The sequence below is a fragment of the Lathyrus oleraceus genome, chromosome 2, assembly GCF_024323335.1.
Source record: "Lathyrus oleraceus cultivar Zhongwan6 chromosome 2, CAAS_Psat_ZW6_1.0, whole genome shotgun sequence".
NCBI classification, from domain to species: Eukaryota; Viridiplantae; Streptophyta; class Magnoliopsida; order Fabales; family Fabaceae; genus Lathyrus; species Lathyrus oleraceus.
In genome coordinates this window covers 422932764-422952753 of record NC_066580.1, presented here as the reverse complement: position 1 = coordinate 422952753, position 19990 = coordinate 422932764, and the positions used below count along the sequence as shown (strand labels likewise).

Here is a 19990-nt window from a genome sequence, read left to right as displayed (position 1 = left end):
TTCTTTTTCAATGCATGGCTGTTACCACTTAGCTGTTTGTTATTTCAGCATTTATCCTTATTTTGCTCATATAAATATAATGTTATTTTACTGATTAATTGTGCCTCATTTATTCATTTAATTTTGAATTAAATTTGTGCATAAATTAAAATTGATTTAGAATGTTATTATAATTATTTTGTTAAGCAATTGTATGTGAGATCTTGTTTGTTTATTTATTTATTTTCGTTCTCTCATATAATTGAGTTGTTATGTCCGGTGATCATTATAATTTTGATTAGTTTTGATTAGCCACAACTTTCTTTAAATTAATTGAGATTATTTCTAAAGTTTTGAGATCACATAAATGATTGGACATGAAATTGTAATTAATTATGTGTGGTATAATGGAATTTATCCTACATAAATTTTCATTATATTGTATGATTAATTAGGATAAAATGTCAGATTATTTGCATAACTTGCCCACAGAAATTATGAATCGATACATAATTTGATAGTTTTGTCATAAAATATTAATTTTTTGGATAGAAAAGCAAATTATTTCATGCAGATAAGGTATGAGGTTGTGTATGTTGTTTGAAAAACCTATCGCAAAATTAAATAAATCTTATTATATTAAAATTTAGCCCACATGTAATTTTTATGTTGCAAGGTTTATTTTATGGTATGCTTATATTGATAACACATATAATTTAGATAATATTTACGCCTCAAATTTTGATATAAATTTTTTGTTTATTTTTAGCTTCTCAACCTGCTAATTTTTCTGATATCCGATGTGATATTCCCGAGCTCAAAGGAGATAACTATAAGGTGTGGAAGGAAAGAATTATCCTCCATATAGGATGGATGGACATTGATTATACTATTAGGAAAGACGAATCACCTGCAATTACAGATGAAAGTACTCCAACTGCAATCGCACTATATGAGCGGTGGGAAAGATCAACCTACTCAGTTTGATGTTCATTAGGACTAAGGTCACGAATGGAATACGGGTTTCATTGATCAACATGAGAATGTCCGTGATTTGTTGAAAGCCATTGACGATCAGTTCGTCACTTCTGAAAAGGCTTTGGCAAGCACTTTAATTATGAAATTTTCATTCTACCGTCTCACCAATGTGAAAGGTGTGTGTGAGCACATAATGAAAATGCACGACATTTCAGCTCAACTTAAGAAACTTGAGATTGACATATCTGAGTCCTTCCTGGTGCACTACATTATGAACTCTCTTCCGTTTGAGTATGGGCCTTTCAAGATTTCCTACAATACACATAAGGACAAATGGGAAATCAATGAGTTAATGACCATGTGTGTTCAGGAAGAAGAAAGGCTTGTAATGGAACAAAGTGAGAATGCATTCCTGACAAGAACCCGCAGGAAGAACAAAGTTGTCAAAATTGACAAGTCTCAAGCTAAAGGGAAATTGAAAATACCACCGCAAGGCGATATCAAGAAATAATCAAAGTATTACTTATGTAAAAGGGGAGGAAACATGAAGAAGGAATGCCCTGGATTCAAAGAATGGCCTGATAAGAAAGGTAACTTATTCTCATTTGTTTGTTATGAATCTAATATGATTGATGTTAATATTAACACCTGGTGGATTGATTATGGATCAACAATCCTGATAACAAATTCCTTACAAGGTATGAAAACCTAAGGATGCCAGTGGAAAGTGAGAGGACTGTCCTATCAGGAAGCAGAATAGGCTCACACGTGGAAGTTATTGGAACTTGCAATTTAATTTTGAATAATGGTTTTGTTTTGAAATTAGAAAGGACCTTTTATGTACCAAGTTTCTCACGAAATTTGATTTCAGTTTCTAGACTTGTACCTTTTGAATATTCCTTTAATTTTAAAGACACCTTGTTTGAATTATTTTATAATTTGGAATGTGTTAGGAATGGTATATTGTCTGATGCTCTTTATAGTATCAATTTACAAATCGAATTTATTTATAGTTCAATGCATGTTCAAACTGGCACTAAGATGTGTCATATTAATGAGAATTCTTCTATGTTATGGCATCAGAGATTAGGACATATCTCCATAGAGAGAATTAAAAGGTTAGTAAAAGATGGGGTACTTAATACCCTAGATTTTGATGATTTTGAAACTTGTGTTGACTACATTAAGGGAAAGCAGACCAACACGTATAAGAAAGTTGCCAATAGGATTTTAGGTATATTAGAAATAATTCATACAGACATATGCTGTTCAGATATGGATGCACATGGTCAGAAATATTTCATCACTTTCATAAATGATTACTCACGATATATGAATATTTATTTGCTTAATAATGAATATGAAGCATTGGGTGCCTTCAAAGTCTTTAAGGCTGAAGTTGAGAACCAATGTGTAAAGAAAATAAAAATAGTGAGATCAGATTGGGGTGGTGAATACTATGGTAGATGCACTGAGAATGGACAAGGACCTGATCCATTTGCTAAGTTTCTTCAAGAACATGGGATTGTTGCCTAATACATTATGTCGGGTTCTCCGAACCAAAATGGTGTTGCAGAAAGAAGAAATCAAACATTATTGGACATGGTGCGGAGCATGCTTAGCAACTATAATCTTCCTAAATCATTATGGAATGAAGCACTAAAGACGACTGTGTATATTCTAAATCGGGTTCTATTCAAGGTTGTCCCAAACATTTATTTTTTGTGTATGATCATATAGAGCATGATCCTTCCACTTCAAGTGATAGATTGTTTACTATTCATAACATCCCTCAAGTTCAAATGGATATTGATCAACTAATCATTAAGACTCCACAAGTTGCTGATAATCTAGTAGATCAAAGTTGGTCATCAAAATGATGAACAATTAGTTGAACAATAAGATCCACAAGAAAATGTTGATCAAACATTAAGGAGGTCTATTAGGACAAGAAAAAAACTATTTTTAATTATTACATTGTGTATCTACAAGAATCTAACTATAACGTAGGAGCTGAGAATGATCCTGGGAGCTTTAGACAAGCCATGATTTGCAAGGAGTCAAATTCGTGGTATGATGCCATGAATGATGAAATGAATTCCATTAAAAACAACGACGTATGGGATCTTGTAGAGTTACCTAATGGGGAAAATTCCATTGGTTGTAAATGGGTTTTTAAAACCAAGAAAGATTCATTAGGTAACATTGAGAGATACAAGGCTAGACTTGTTGCAAAGCGATTTACTCAAAATGGGGGAATCAATTACACTGATAATTTTTCTCCTGTATCTAAGAAATATTCTCTTCGTGTCACCTTAGCATTAGTGGCACACTTTGACCTTGATTTGCATCAAATGAATGTGAAAACAACCTTTCTTAATGGTGACTTAGAGGAGGAGGTTTATATGAAACAACCTGAAGGCTACTCCTCTAATAATGGTGAGCACTTGGTTTACAAGCTTAAGAAATCCATATATGGTTTAAAACAAGCCTCTCGTCAATGGTATCTTAAATTACATGGAACAATATCTTCATTTGGATTTGTTGAAAATCCCATGGATCAATGCATATACCAGAAGGTCAGTGGGAGTAAAATTTGTTTCCTCATTTTGTATGTGGATGATATACTACTTGCAACCAATAACATGAGTTTTCCACATGAGGTGAAACAACTCCTCTCTAAAAACTTTGATATGAAGGATATGGGTGAGGCGTCTTATGTCATTGTCATTAAGATCCATAGAAATAGACCTCGAGGAATTTTGGGCCTATCACAAGAAACCTACATCAACAAAGTTTTGGAGAGATTTCGAATGAAGGATTGTTCATCAAGTGTTTCCCCCATTATCAAGGGTGATAAATTTAATTTAAACCAATTCCCTAAGAATGATTTGAGCGGAACAAATCAAGAATATTCCATATGCTTTTGTTTTTGGAAGCCTTATGTATGCTCAAGTATGCACAAGGCTCGACATTGCATTTACTGCGGGAATCTTGGGAAGATATCAGAGTAATCCAGGTATGGACCATTGGAAATTTGCAAAGAAGGTGTTGTGGTACCTTAAAGGAAAAAAAAGATTATATGATTATGTATAGAAAGACAGACAATATAGAAGTGGTTGATTATTCAGGTTTTGACTTTGTAGGTTATGTTTATTCTCGCAAATCAAGATCAGGATACATTTTTATGGTGGCCGATGGAGCTATTTCATGGAGAAGTACTAAGCAAACTTTAGTTTCTACTTCTACTATGGAAGCCTAGTTTGTCTCATGTTTTGAGGCTACTTCTCATGGTGTATGACTTAAGAGTTTTATTTTTTGACTTAGAATCATGGATTCTATCTCTAGACCTCTGAAGATTTTTTGCGATAATTCAGTTGCTGCCTTTATGGCTAAGATGGATAAAAGTGGAAGTCGAAGCAAACACATCGACATAAAGTATTTATCCATAAGAGAAAGAGTTAAAGATGAAATAGTAGTTATTAATCACATTAGTACTGATTTAATGATCTTTGATCCTTTGAGTAAGGGCATGCCACCAATAAAATTCAAGGATCATGTAGAGAACATGGGACGTGGGTCCACCTTATGATTGTATACATACCGTTTATTAATAGATTATATTATGATATTTTCTCATTTTCATGCACACATCAGTTTGAGAAAATATGTTACATCTGGACCAAGAGTAAACATTGGTTTATTTATCAAGTTTAGTTACCATATTACATATATATACTTGAAAAATAGACATGTTGTAATACATAGATGATAATACTCGACTTAAGAGGAACTATCTCTATGATTCACGTATTTACTTTTGAGGAAGTTTTCATGACTCATTTATGCCAATAATCAGTTCTATGGACCAGGTGGGAGAATGTAACATTTTTTTAAAATTTTAATAACAATAATTATTAATAATAAAAACCAATTTTATCGTGGTACATAGTTTGTGGAATTATGGTTATGAAAAGAGTGTGATTTTTTTATGGTTTTAATAAAAATTAATATGACCATTTAAATTGGGTGGTAATGAGTTTTAATGACTTTAAATTCTTGATGGTAGAATCAGGTCTATAAATAGTCTTTGGTTCCAAAGTTTTCTCTCATCGTTTTCAGAAATACACCATCCATATTAGTCAGTAAGAGCTTTGAAGAATTAAAGACAGTTCTTTCATATCACTACAACAATGACTGAAGATAAATTTCAATTTCAATTTCCGCATATAGTTTATTGATCTTGTTATTCTTTTGTTATCAGGAATAAAGAATCGATATAAATTTTGTTCTAACAATGAAATGTATTATTTGTAATAGTTTACTAACGATCAAGTTCTTAGCAGGTGTTATTTTGGAAAAGCATAGACTCAATATTATATTAGGGACCTAAATGATTACTTTGCGGGTTTAAATACTAGTTAACACAAAGCATAAATAAACCACGTGCAAAACTTAGCAAGCATAAAAAAAATTAATTGCAAGAAATAAAATGTGATCCTAGTATGACCCCTAAACCTAAATACTATTCTTTAAGCCTCTATCTTGAACAACCATGGATCTACATTCATGACCTTCATAGATATTCATAAGATTGGATCGTCTTTCTTGAGTTTACTTCTTGAATATTAAAACTTAAAAAGAGTACAAAAAAAGAATATCGACTATACACATATCATATTTAAGTTATAAATATACAAAATAATATGTAGATCGTATTTTCTATCCATGTTTGGGTCATACTAGTCACCACATGCATAATATCAAATATATATAGACATGCAACTTTTAATCATATTATTACAAAATTATTATATATTCTAATCACATATTAAAATATAATAAGCTATTGTGATTTAATCACTTACTAAATGATATGAGTGGTATTATAATTCTAATTAGAATTAAAATGTGAGAGTTATACATTAATAATATATTTAATCACATATTAAACATATATTTTTAATGACACTAATATATTTTATTTCATAATCAAATAAAAAATAAAACCTTGAAATTTAATCATATATATCAAAATTAAAATAGAATATTAAACATCATATTAATCACCATCAAAATTCTAATTTAATTGTAAATTTATCAAGAGACCAATTTAATTATAAAAAATATCTTTAATATGCATTATTGGATTACTTAATTTTGTTTTTTTTTCATTTTCAATTCAAGTAATTTCAATATAATAATTTTAATGATGAAAAATGTATAAAACTCTTTTATATATTCCAATCAATTAAAATCATAATTTTAATCATTCATACTAATTCAAGAATAAATCACTTATTGAATAAAATTATGAACAAGTTAGCATCTTCTAGATCATATTTATATATGCAACCAGTCTTTTATACCACGTAAGAATTTTAGATACTTATATCGAAATTTAAAGAATCTCAATCTTTACATCTTATCATGGGATCATCATGCATATGTCAATATGAATCATACTAAGTATAAAATTATATATATTTGATGTGTGAATCCACGAAGGTGCTAGCTTCTAATGGAGATCTTTGAGACCGTCAAGCGTCATTCTTCTAGTGTTGATCCACAAGAAACAAGTGGATCACCATATATGCTAGTACAAATGGAGAGAACAAATTTCTCTCCTTACTTTTGTGACTATGGAAAAGTTGAATATACGATGAAGAGAATGCTAAGAGAGACTCTCCAAATTTTCTCTTTTAATAATAATGATGAAAATTGTAACTCCTAGAAGTGGTTACGTTTCTCTATGTAACCTCTATCATATATAGAGTTAAATGGAGAAAGTTTGATTAAGCCCATAATGTCCAACATTGTGTGACTTAATCACCCTCTCTTAATCTCATTTCTCTTCTAATCCATAACCCTTCAACATGATTCTTATGTTACTATTTGTTTGACCTCGTAGGACCCAATAATATTAGTAGTTGGCTCAAGTTCATTGTCCAACAAATCATAATTGCCTTCTAGAAAAGTATTATAATCACCTAATATTATCGAATATTTTATCTCCATAAATTATCCAATTATATTTAGATTATTACACTTGATTGAAGGACAAAATTCTTCATGAACTTGTTGGATGACACACATAATATTTCTACTTCACTGTCATAGTCATCAATTTGAACCATATATGCAGAACTGGATGAGCCTTACTTTCTGCTTGGATAATTTATTTTCCAATGCCGAGTCTATTTGCAACTATAAACTCATATGTTTTTTATTCTTGAATTTAGACCATTCTTTCTAGAACCTGTTTTGCCACTATTTCACCCAAGATATTGACCCCTTCATATACAAACAACCGCCTCGAGTTCCATCCATTACACATTGTCACCTTTGAGAATGACATATAAATATAGTAGTAATCACATGAAGATTGATGATGTTTTTCATGTAGGTAAGAGTAGTCACCAAGTGGTAATAAGATCTTGGTAACGAGCACAACAAAATATTTTCCTTATCTTCGTCATGAATCTTCACCCAAAGCCTCACCAGATCGTTGATTATGTTGTTGAAGACATTGACATGTTGTTGCAAATCGTTTCCTTCCTGCATCTTCATATTGTATTGACGATGCTTCACAAACAAGTTATTCATCAGCGTCTTTAACATATATTGACTCTCCATTTTGTCTCAAACCTCCTTCAGCGTCAGGATGTGATACATCACCTCATGTGAAACACATAGGCGAACAAATCTGACAACTTTCTCCTTCATCTCTGTATAATCGATATCCTCCATGCAGATCAATTTTGTATCACACAATGCCTTCTATAAATTTTGCTGGGCCATTAGATCCTTAACCCTCATTTTCTATAATTCAAAATTACTCATCTCGACGAACATTGTCATCTTGAGTTTTGCATTAGGGTTAGTTGGTATTTGATACAAATTGTTAGAACAACAACCAATATCGAAGATTAAAGAAAAAAAAGTAAAACACAATGAACATATCAATATAGTTCCTTTTTTATTTCTATGGTAATTAATTTACAATATTACAAGCTATATATATATATATATATATATATATATATATATATATATATATATATATATATATATATATATATATATATATATATATATATATATATATATATATATATATATATATATATATATATAATAGGTATAATTAGTCACTAAGTCCCTTTAACTTAATTTAATGTTTTGTTTTAGTCTCTTAACTAAAAAATGTTACAAGTTTGTCCCTTAACTTCACTTTTGTTACCCTATTTGATCACCTCCGTCAATTTTTGACAAAAAAAATGTAAAGTTCTGGTGACGTGGTGTGACAGTAAGATCATTGGTACAAATTGATACACTATTTAAACTGCGGGATTCCTCCGTCAATGTAGTTAAAAATTGATACACTATTTAAACTGCGGGATTCCTCCCGAAAATAAAACCCCCTAGTTTAAATTGTGTATTAGTTTCTTAGTTACATATCTTGACTCAGATTTGTACCAATGACCTTTTTGTTACATCACGTCACTAAAACTTAACGGGTTTTCACCAAAAATTGGCGGAAGGGAGCAAATAGAGTAACAAAGTGAAATTAAATGACTAACTTGTAATATTTTTTAGTTAAGGGACTAAAGAAAAATATAAAATAAAGTTAACGGACTAAAACATGTATTAAGCCTATATAATATTACCGCCTCGCAACCCTAATCACTTACCTATAACAAACAGTTAGGTCTAAAACATGTTTGGAATTTTCAATATTGTATTCCTCTTTATTTTAATCTAAATCATACTAAGCACAATCTAATATACATACAAACATTACTGTAAGCAACATATTCATTTTTGAATTGCAAAGTGGTACAACATTTATAAGTAATTAGACTTAAATGCATTTTCCGTCCCCTTAATTTGAGTGTTTTAAATAATTGGCTCTCTTATTACAAAATCAACGATTATGAACCCTTAATTTTGATGACCTTTGAATTTGTGTGGTCCCCCTACACTTTTACATACATGACAATGATGATTATGATCAAAAAATTGCTTTTAATTAAATGGAAAGAATGACTAGGATATTTATTTTTAATAATTAATTAATTAATTATTTTAAATCAATTAAATAATAACTTTAATTAAAAAATATTCTTTTATCCTAGTCATCATTATCACGTATGTAAAAGTGGAGGGGAGCACAAAAATGCAAAGGTCGTCAAAATTAAGGGGTCAGAATTGTTGGTTTTGTAATAGGGATATCAATGATTTAAAACGCCTTAACTAAGCGGACCAAAAGTGCATTTAAGTCAAATAATTATAAAATCAAATTACTCATGTTCTCATATAATTTGTATCCTTTTATTTACACTATGTCTTGCTACTATTTTTTGAAATTTTTTCAGCTCGATTAAGGAAGAAAGTCCAATTTTGAAGCCTCTGAATGCGGAAAAAAAAGTAGGGGTATTCATTGGTTCGGGAAAATACTAACTAAACCGGAATCAAAACCAAACCAAAGTGTTTGGGTCGGGCAATTTTTTAGTTTGAACAAAAACTGAACCAAATAAATGAAATCCGATGTTAATTGTTTCAGACATCGGGTTTCTAAAATTCTACTCACTAGTCTATCTATCCGAAACAATCATAATTAATTCACATAATTCATATGATCATTCTCATGGAAACTAGTACAAAATATTCAACTTAAAAACAAAATAATGAAACGTCATTTGTGTCGTTCACAATATAGATAGATAAACAAAAAAAAAAAAAATTTATAATATTGTGGAAAATTAATTGATATAAAAATTATTTTTTAAAAATATTTTTACACATTTATTTTTAGGGTATCCGATCAAACCAACTCAAACAAACTCGTTGTTTCTCGGTTTGGACTTTATCGTAAAAGTGTACGAACCCAATTCAAACTAATCCATATATTTTTAATTAGGTTTGACATTGAATTCTCTCAAAATCGAACCAACTTTGCCCGCGAAAAAAAGTGCAGCTAACGACACATGCATCATATTTCATCCTAATATATATACAGAAGAGTAAATATCATAGGTCACCATTTCTTATCCTTAAATTCTCCTGAGTGATGAGATTTAAACATGCATGCAAATGTCAATTAGAATCATTCAGCTTCGACAGAAGAAAGAGACAACTAGAAGAAAGAAAGACAGAAGCGCAGAAGCATAGCAAATCCACAGGAGTTTGTATAGTAGCCTTCTTGCTTCTGTCAAACAAACCAATCAGAAGCAGCATCACTATCACATGACCAACCTTTGTTTTCAGTTCATTCACTGTTTTTATACCCAACCATTTTGGTCTTTCCTGAGAAACACAAACAAAGGAACAAACATCAAAAGATAATATTATTATAACAGTCGTAGAATTGATTTTGACATGGTTAGATGTTATTGATAAGGTTGTCTGAGAAAAAGAATGTCTCAAAAGCAAACCTTCAAAGTGAATAAGCCAAATAGATTTGATCTGTCAGAAGGATTTTGATCTGGGAGAGAGCTTGAACTATCAAGGTTACTCACGAAGAGCTCGTAGAGACCCATTCCAAACACCAGCATCACAGTTCCTAAAAGATAAACATCTGGATGAACAATGAAGTTAGAAAGAAGAGACACAAAGATATCCTATTAGAATAATAAGAAAACTAACAGAATGAGACACTCACCAAGAGCTTCTATGAGCATTTGCATTACTTTCGTGCGACTAACAGAGTATTCTAAGAAAGATCCTGCAACAAATGCGGAGCCCTGCATGTAATATTGAACAATGCATTAAGACAAATCATTTTAATCTTCAGGAATAAAATTACTGTTAGATTGTTCGGGAGAATTAAGCTCTGATATCATGTTAGAATCTGGATTCGGGCCGGAATAAACCCTAAGAGCTAGCTCATGGTTTACAATTGTTTCAGTTGTAATTACTATTCAATCTATATCACTATCCAACTCGAGACTCTCAAATGTTCATTCCATTATTCACAAAAGCATGCTGTCTAAGGTGCACAGAATTAGAATTCTGTAGTCTTTTTATAGATTTTTTAACTTCAAGTTGAATCATTTATAACAAACATTTAATTCAGAAGTAGAATAGTTTTGGTAAAAGTTGGAAATTGATACCTTGATGAAGCATAGCAATGATCCAGTTAAAGACCCAAAAACTCCAAGAATAGCAAGAAATCGGCATCTATAAATCATCTACACATTCCATCACATAAAAATCATATAAATCAAAGGCTCAATTCAATTTTATTCATTAAGTGAGCATGACTTTGAACAATTGAATAAGCAAAACAAACCAATGATTCTAAAACTCTCAACACAAGTCTTACCTTCTCAATGCCCTCCTCTATTCCCTCCAGTTTCCCTGGCATCTCCTTAGATACAACAGAATCAAAACTCGAATTGGAAGCAACAAGCGGAGACGACGAAGGATTCACTGCAGATGAGGAAACAGAAGCTCCTGAACTGCTGCTGCACGCAAAATCTTGAAATCTGAGGCTTTTGTAGCCCAACAGAGAGACCCTTTTGCCATATGAGCTAAAGATAGAATTTTGACATTGAACTAACGTTGGTGGTGTTGTAGAGAAAGGTATCCTCACCAATGCCTGAGACAATTTCATGGTGAGGATTCAGAGTGTTGAGGTTGTTGGATTTGAAAATGTAGAGGATGTTTTGTGCGTGTATGTGACTGAAAAGTATCAGCGTCAAACACAGAAAGATGGAAATTTAACGTGAAATTGCCTTTGTCTGATTTGGTGCCACTAGTTATTAGGAGAGAGTTGTGTGAGTCATTGTCTTCTTTTTCTTTTCTTATTTTCCCGACAAATTATCATAAATATCTTGTTGGTTTTTTTGAAAAATCAACACATGTAAGGACACGAATTGTCTGCACTCATACTCACCATATATCTTTATCACACATGTGACACTCGCATTTGCGATTAGTTAGTAAATTAGTAAATTGCAAGAAAGAGAAGCTCTAATGTATAATTTCCATAGGAGAGACTAAATTATAAAGTTCGCAGAGATTTTTCATGTTTCTTTTGATTTTCGGAATGGTGAGAAATCACATTTGACAAGAGTATCTATTGTAGCCTATGAAAAGCTCTGAAACAGCATTTATACAGCATGTTGTTGCACCGTACACATGTTTGGTACGGATACGCGTTCGACACATTCAAACATATATGACATATTTTTAAAGTGTCTAAAAAAAATAAAAATTTTAAACACGAATTAGACACCTTATTTTAAATAAAGAATACGATCTAATTCTGAAATATTCAAATTTTTTTAATAAAAAAAATAGAGTTTTTATCTTTTATATTTCATTTTCCTATTATAAAAACAATACAATTAGAATTCTTTATTTTTTCATATTTCACTCTGTCTATCTCCACAATGTTTTTTTTCATATGTGTATAGTAGCCTTCGACTTCTATCAAGGATCACTCTCCAATATGATCATGAGAAAACTAAAATGTGGGATGTTTTTGAAGATGAGTTTGAATCATTAGATGACAGTGGATTTTTTGAAGTTTCTGACTTATCTTTGGATGAGGCAGACTTAAAGATTGATTTTCTCTTTGAGGGCGTGCAAGACGGACTACCCTACAGGATCTCAAATTTGTCGTAGTTAACTTGTGGTTAAATAAGGCCTCATAAAATATTTATAATGGTTAGATAGGACCTCTATTTTTTCCATAATTAAACTACAAGTAATCTACACAGGTGCTCTGAAACAATTGAGGCGACTCTGTATGATATGCTTTGTATCACTTTGTTTTAGTGAATTTACGTCTTGTTTTTTTGTTGATGGAGTGTACTAAGTTTAAATAAACATAAATTTTACTTCTTAGTTTAACTCTTTATAAATTGTGCTAATAAATTACATTAATATATATATATATATATATATATATATATATATATATATATATATATAGTCATGTCTGTGTCCTATATTTTTTACATTAGTGAGATTTTCATGTGTTTGTGTCCGAGTCTGGGCTTCATAGATTCTAGCGTATTGCAATTATTAATGCTTGAGGATTTTGAAAGACTAAATGAACCAAGATTTTGGTTTGAAAAAAAAACAACAACGACAACTAAAATTAAATTATCTCAAGCAAAAATGATGTATCAATTAATGAAGGAATTCAATAAATGAATTTTATTTATAATAAGTGTCGCATTACGCGAAAAACCGGCGGGAAAAGACACAGAGCCGCCACCGTGCGTTATTTATCCCAAAGGAGGGAAAGGAAACGCTCGAAGTAAACCTGGAAAGGAATGGTCTCACGACCAGAGATTGCAAGGATCGGGAGTCGGTTATGCGAAGGGAAGGTATTAGCACCCTTACGCATCCGTCGTACTCGACGGGATTCACGCTCAGAAAGAATAGAATAAGGTTGCTAAATAAAACTACTCAAAACTGCACAAAACTGGAGAGAAACACAGGAAAGATGGAAGAAGCGGACTCGGCAGGATGTAGCATCCTGGGCCTACGTAGTTTGTCAGACACAAACATCAGAGTCGACGTAGTTCGGGGATACGGGAAACGTACTCGCTAGGATATTGTATCCTATGCATACATATCTTCTCCAACCAGAGGAAGAATCAGAGCACTCGTAGCTCGGCTAACGCACGCCAAACGAAAACGCTAAACGGAGACGCTGAGACGTCAAAGCAAACACACAACTGGAAACGGAATGCCAATCGCTGGTCTTACATCAAACTCCAGACAAACAGACACAAACGGGAAACCGACTGCCAATCGCTGGACTTACGTCAGACTCCAAACAAACAACAAACAAACGGGAAACCGAATGCCAATCGCTGGACTTACATCAGACTCCGAACAAACAAACACACACAGGAAACCGACTGCCAATCGCTGGACTTACGTCAGACTCCAAACAAGGAAACGCAAACAGGAAACCGAATGCCAATCGCTGGACTTACGTCAGACTCCAAACAAAGAAACACAAACAGGAAACCGAATGCCAATCGCTAGGCTTACATCAGACTCCAAACACTCACACAGAGCAGAAGGGTCTCGATTGCAACTAGGGCAAGAGAAAGGGAAGGTCTCAATCGCAACGAGGGAGAGAGAAAAGGATTAAAGTTAGTTGTTAGTCAAACTCGACAAGACATCGCATCTCGTGCCTACGTATCTCATCTGAACATGAGAATCAGAGTTGCCGTAGTTCGGCTAAACTATTTCTATTTGGTTTGTATTTTTTAAGTGAACGACGTTTCTACGCAATCTACCGGATGCTCGACCTTTGTAAACTTACTCACCTGTGGTAGAAGGAGTTAACATGTCCTTAAGAGGGGATCAAGTTTGTTTGTGCTTTAGGAAAGCTCACGCAAGAAAGGAAGTCCTAGACGAAGGAACCGTGCTACCTTAATTGACATGCAAACGAGACTACACGAAGTCTAGCAAACCTATGGGATACAATCACACCACACAAACACATACAACATGAAGTAAACACACCAACAAGGGGCTCAAACATCAAGGGTGAGGCTTTAGTCAAGGGGTCATATCAACCTCGACAAACAAACCGGGCTTTAGTCATGGGGTCATATCAACCTCGACAAACAAGCCAACTGGAAAGGTATCTGAGGCTCTTAACCGCTGACATTGACCGTCAGGGTGAGCAGATGAAAGGTAATGAGGATAAGACCCCATAGCTCTTAACCCGGGCCTGGGTGAGCTTCAATCAATGAGAACGTGGGAGTCCAGAATGTGAGACTCTACTCCACTTGATTGACTCTATATACAAGGATCTTGGGTGTTTATTCAAAATGCATCAGCACGTAGTGCGAGCAAGATGAAAGACTCAACTGAATAGCAGGGGATTGATTGCAAATCCCTTCTATCTGCCAATTGCCTCTTCACTTAGGAGGACTTGAAGTACAAGGCACAAATGTAAACAAACACAGTCATTGCCTCTTAAGGAGGACTTCAGCCAAATGCCTGCCAAACATAAACGACAGGGCTTCCAGACTACATGGAGTACAAGAATGTTTAACTAGGTGGTATGCCAACCACAAGCAAAGCAACTCAAGCAATGAGTTATAGCGACTAAAGTACCTGTAAGAAAGTCAAAACAATCAGTACTATGTTCAGACAAACCAAACAGACAGTCAACAATGTTACAACCAATATGCACAATGCAAGCCAAATGCAACTCAAGTGAGTTCACCCAAGGACCTACAACACAACCAAGGTTAGTTAAACAAAGTAAATTGCATCTCAAATGATAAGATTGCCTCATCCATTAGGATTAGAAGCTTGAACCTGAAATACAAAGCTTAAAAAGTGAGTACAAACCACTAGCACCAAGGCTAGGGTCAAAGGTAAGGAAAAAAGTCAAAACAGCAACCAATATTCAACATGGAGCACATTTAATCTATCATGAACATGTCCTAAAAAGGACCAAACCAAAAGCATTAGGCAAAATCATTTTATGAGCAAGATATGGCAAGGCAAGCAAAAGGTGCATACAATTGGTCATCAAGAATCAAAATTCCATATTAAAACAGAAATGACTCAAACAATCATGAAATTTTTTATGAGCATACAGCATGTCAACCACAATCATCATGCAAAAAGTTGTAAACAGAGAAGCTCAATTGATATGGCAATGAAAATGAATAAGATCAACATCAAATTGTGTGACACACATTGTCACACCTAAAGTCTATGTGTCCAAAACAGAGAAGCAAATTTCTAAAAATGCCAAATAAAATCTCACAAATCCAGCATCATGTTAGGAATCATCATGTAAAATTTCATGGCATTTGGATCATTATTGAGCATTTCACAATAGAATGAATGAAGCATGGTGAATTTTGCATACATGCCCAAAGAATCAATCACATTTAAAATTCCAAAAGTGGTAAAATCATGAAATCACACTACAAAATAGTAGACATTCGAAATATCTCAATGAGCACAACACGAATCCATTATTGCTTTGGCCTAAAACATCATATATCATGCAAATCGAACAAAAACTTTTATGCACTCAAACTTTCAACTCAACATATCTCCATGAATACTCAACCAAATTTCAAGATTTTTATATCAGGATGATCAGGAAGCAAAGATCTACAAGTCTATGGCAATAAAATGGAGAATTAAGAGGTTCGAAAAACCTACCTCTTGAATATCCAACAATGGCAACAGTGGATTCAGGTGCTTAGCAAGGTCCAAATCTCTTCTATCAACCTTGTTATGACTTCTGAAGCACGAATCAACTCTTGGAAAGGCTTGGATCTAGCTCAAAGTTCAATTTCCATTGCCATGTTCTTAAGCTTCATATGCTTAGTTCTTCACCAAATTCTGCAAATCAAAGCTTGATCTATACTAAATGATGATCAAAGAACACAAATATGCAAGAAAATTCAAGTGTTATTTGAAGAATTTTTGAATTATGGTGGAGAGAAATTTTGGAGGGAAAACTTGGATCTAGATCTAGAATGAATGAATCTGAAAATTCTGTTATGATTAGCCTTTTATATCATCTCCTAATTACTTTTCTAATCATGCTTAGGCTTGGCTAATGAAATTTAAATGAAAAAATGAGGTGTAGTACAAAATTGATTTTTCACCCCATGCATGCAACATGAACGTGAACAGTACCACATGACCATGCAATTACACTTAAAATCATCTTATGAACATGATAGAATGGTTAAAAAACTCATATGATGCACCAAATTCAAATTCATGATTTTCCCTCCAAAATGAGCATGAATGAGCAAATGGTCATGTGATGAAATTTCATGCAATGTCTTGATGGATTTGGAAAATATGAGTCATGACAAGCATAATTCAAAAAGAGGCACTCAATTTGGAGTTTTAGATCAAAAGTTATGGCTTGTTGAAGTTCCATGCACACTTGGCAATGATTTGATCATATCTCCTCAACCATTCATCAGATGCTCATGATCTTGGACTTTTTGGAAATGGGAGAGAAATATCTTCAACTTTCATGTTGGAAAAAGTTTCATTTGAAGCCTCTTTGATGTTGGAAAGTCAAGTTGGATGTGGACCAAAAACTTGCCATTTTTGGAAACTTGAAATTACAGGTCACTTTCCATTTTTGGAAACTTTTGATCTGGCTTCAAAATCTTCAAGGTATGAGTTTGACATGATGAATAAACCTCTTTTGGACATGAATGAAGTGTCTCAAACCATTTCTCCACCTCCTAGCCCTCAGTTGACTTGCAGTTGACTTTTATGGGCCCCAGATGACTTGGACATGTACTGATGACTTTTGAGCCTCTAGCACTTGGTCAAATTGCTTCAAAACGAACCTTGGTTCATATAAGCTCTCTAGCATACTCATGTGGCTTCTTTTCAAGGAAATGCTTGGTCTCTTGCAGAGATGAATCTTCTTGATGCCAGTCTTGACTGATGAGATGCAATGTACTATGCAATGTTAATGTAATGTCAATGACCTAAAAATGAAATGAATGGATGAATGGGGGTGCAAATTTGAGGTGCTACAGCTGCCCCTATTCAATCGTCTGAGAACCTGAAAGGATGAGAGCAACGACTGTCAGACCTTCAAGGTACACAGGGATTGAATACCAAAAGAACCGTAGAAATTTGCACTCTGCGGGGGATAACCAAAGAAACAGTCGACTTGATATACACTGATATCAAGGAAAGTGGGGCCATTTACCGATGGCGGCTTCGACTAGGGAGGAAAAAGATATTTACAACTGGCACCAGACAACACGTTTACCGACGACTCTACTGAGGATTTGATATTTATCGGAGAAAGGAACCACGACCAGACATCCACGGATGAATGGGAATAAAGAAACCACGACCAGACGCCAACGGACGAATGGGAAAGACTCAACCAGACATTAACGAATGAATGGGAGAAAGAAACCACGACCAGACATCGAAAGATGATGAATGGGAATAGAAACCACGACCAGACATCAACGGACGAATGGGAAAGACTCAACCAGACATCAACGGATGAATGGGAGAAAGAAACCACGACCAGACATCAAAAAATGATGAATGAGAAAGAGAAACCACGATCAGACATCAACGGATGAATGGGAAGGACTCAACCAGACATCAACGGATGAATGGGAGAAAGAAACCACGACCAGACATCGAAAGATGATGAATGGGAAGAGAAACCACGACCAGACGCCAACGGACGAATGGGAAAGACTCAATGTTGACGGACATCGAAAAATGATGTCTACAGACACCAAAGAGAAGGACCCACACGGGGATCAACATGACACCTACTGGTATCACAGGGATGACATCTACGTATGTCAAGACAAGGCCAGACACTTGCCGGGGATTACTCTGGGGGAGTCGAGCTTTCCTTTCACTGACGGGTGAGGAAATAAACCTCTTTGGGGAGTACCAATCCTGAATACTGTCAAGAGCAATTGTAGCAAACGTGCCATACAGATGTGGAACAACGGTTCACCTCTGCCGGGGGTATGGTCCAATCTGGTTTAACACATGTAAGCATATGTTTGAGTTTTCTATGGCGTAATGCTCCATATTGGATGGAAATGCTACGCGATTTAAGGATGCAAATGCAGATGATGATTACTATATGCAAGATGCAAAGGAGGAAAACTCCTGCTGGGAGAGCCAATGATCACTCTGCTGAGCACACGATTCTAATTGGATCCTCCAACTCTGTGGGGAGACACAACAACTCTGCTGCGGATACTTCACGGATCTGACACTCTGGGGACGGCAGAGAAACCAACTCAACTGGGGAGTTACCCGTTGGGAGAACACCAACCTTCCAATCATTCTGGGGAAATAGCACTGCTGCTGGGGAAACGAATAATCCTTACTGGAGACGGCCTCCACTGAACCCCATCCACTTGGGGACTCCGCTGGGGGAAACAACCAATGCAAACCTCCGCTGGGGAAACAACCACCTTCATACTTGCTGGGGAACCAACATTCTCAACCCTGCTGGGGCCTACAGCACTTCAAACCTGGCTGCTGAGGAACAAACTACCCACAGACACCTCCGCTGGGGAAATAGCCATCTTCCGGCTCGCTGGGGACTTAACAGTCCTCAGACTTGCTGGGGAAAAGGCCACCTGCAGACCTGGTTGGAAAAAACATCCTCAACCCTGCTGGGGATTGCAATCACCTTCAGGCCTGGCTGTCGAGGAAACACTGGCCTCAGACTCACTGGGGAGACAAGCTCTGAACTTGCTTTGGACAACCCAACTTCTCACACTACTGGACAATGTTGTAATAACTTTGAACAAACTGTGACTCATCCGCTTCAGCCAGCAATCAAAGATAGTAACCTACAAAACAGCAAGACATACATGCCCCAGGGGATTGTATGGACAAGATACACCCAAGTGCAATTAACGTTCAAAATGATTTTCAAATGTTTTATCTTTCTGCACGTTATTGTCTAGCCTTCGTGTTTTTTATATGCAATGTTTATCAAAAATTCGGACGTTTTTGCAAACAAACACTAAAAATAAAAACAAGAGAGAAATTTAACTGAATAACGACGTTTATTGATCGAAAATGGCCTATAAAGGCAAATACATCAGGAAGCAATTCCTAGGAAGAGGTAATTGCGCCAAAACAGGAAATAAACTATCCTATCGGCAATGTGAACATGGCATCCACTATTTTCCAATTCTGTTATGACTCACAGATCTTCAACTTCCCCCAAATTCCTTGCTTTCTGAGAAGAACGATTGGACCGATCATATCCTTCAGGATGGTAGACGATGAAGCGCGATGAAATACAGATAACCCAGACTGTAGCCTTCGCTTTAATCCCTCTTTTGCCTGGATCGCCCTTTCGGGTTTTCAATCCACCGGGATACCCATTTTTTCCTAAGCCGCCCTTGTGGGTTTTTAACTTACCGGGTGTACATATTCTTTCATTCTTTATCCCTAACTTTTGCCCGAACCTTTTCCTTTTTTTCTTGGTTCGCCGGGATGCCCTTTTTTTCCTGGACTCTTTTATTCTTTTCGTCCA

The 19990-nt window shown here is 34.8% G+C and overlaps 1 protein-coding gene across 1 annotated transcript; it reads right to left on the bottom strand.

The window, feature by feature from the left end:
• Positions 1–9932: 9932 nt before the first annotated feature.
• On the bottom strand, positions 9933–11789 carry LOC127119903 (uncharacterized). Its single transcript, XM_051050268.1, has 5 exons — positions 11285–11789; positions 11073–11150; positions 10622–10703; positions 10395–10537; positions 9933–10266 (listed from the first exon to the last, which is right to left on the bottom strand). The coding sequence occupies exons 1-5, from the start codon at positions 11573–11575 to the stop codon at positions 10057–10059; spliced, it is 804 nt and encodes a 267-aa protein (XP_050906225.1). The 5' UTR covers positions 11576–11789; the 3' UTR covers positions 9933–10056.
• Between the last annotated feature and the right edge of the window lie 8201 nt (positions 11790–19990).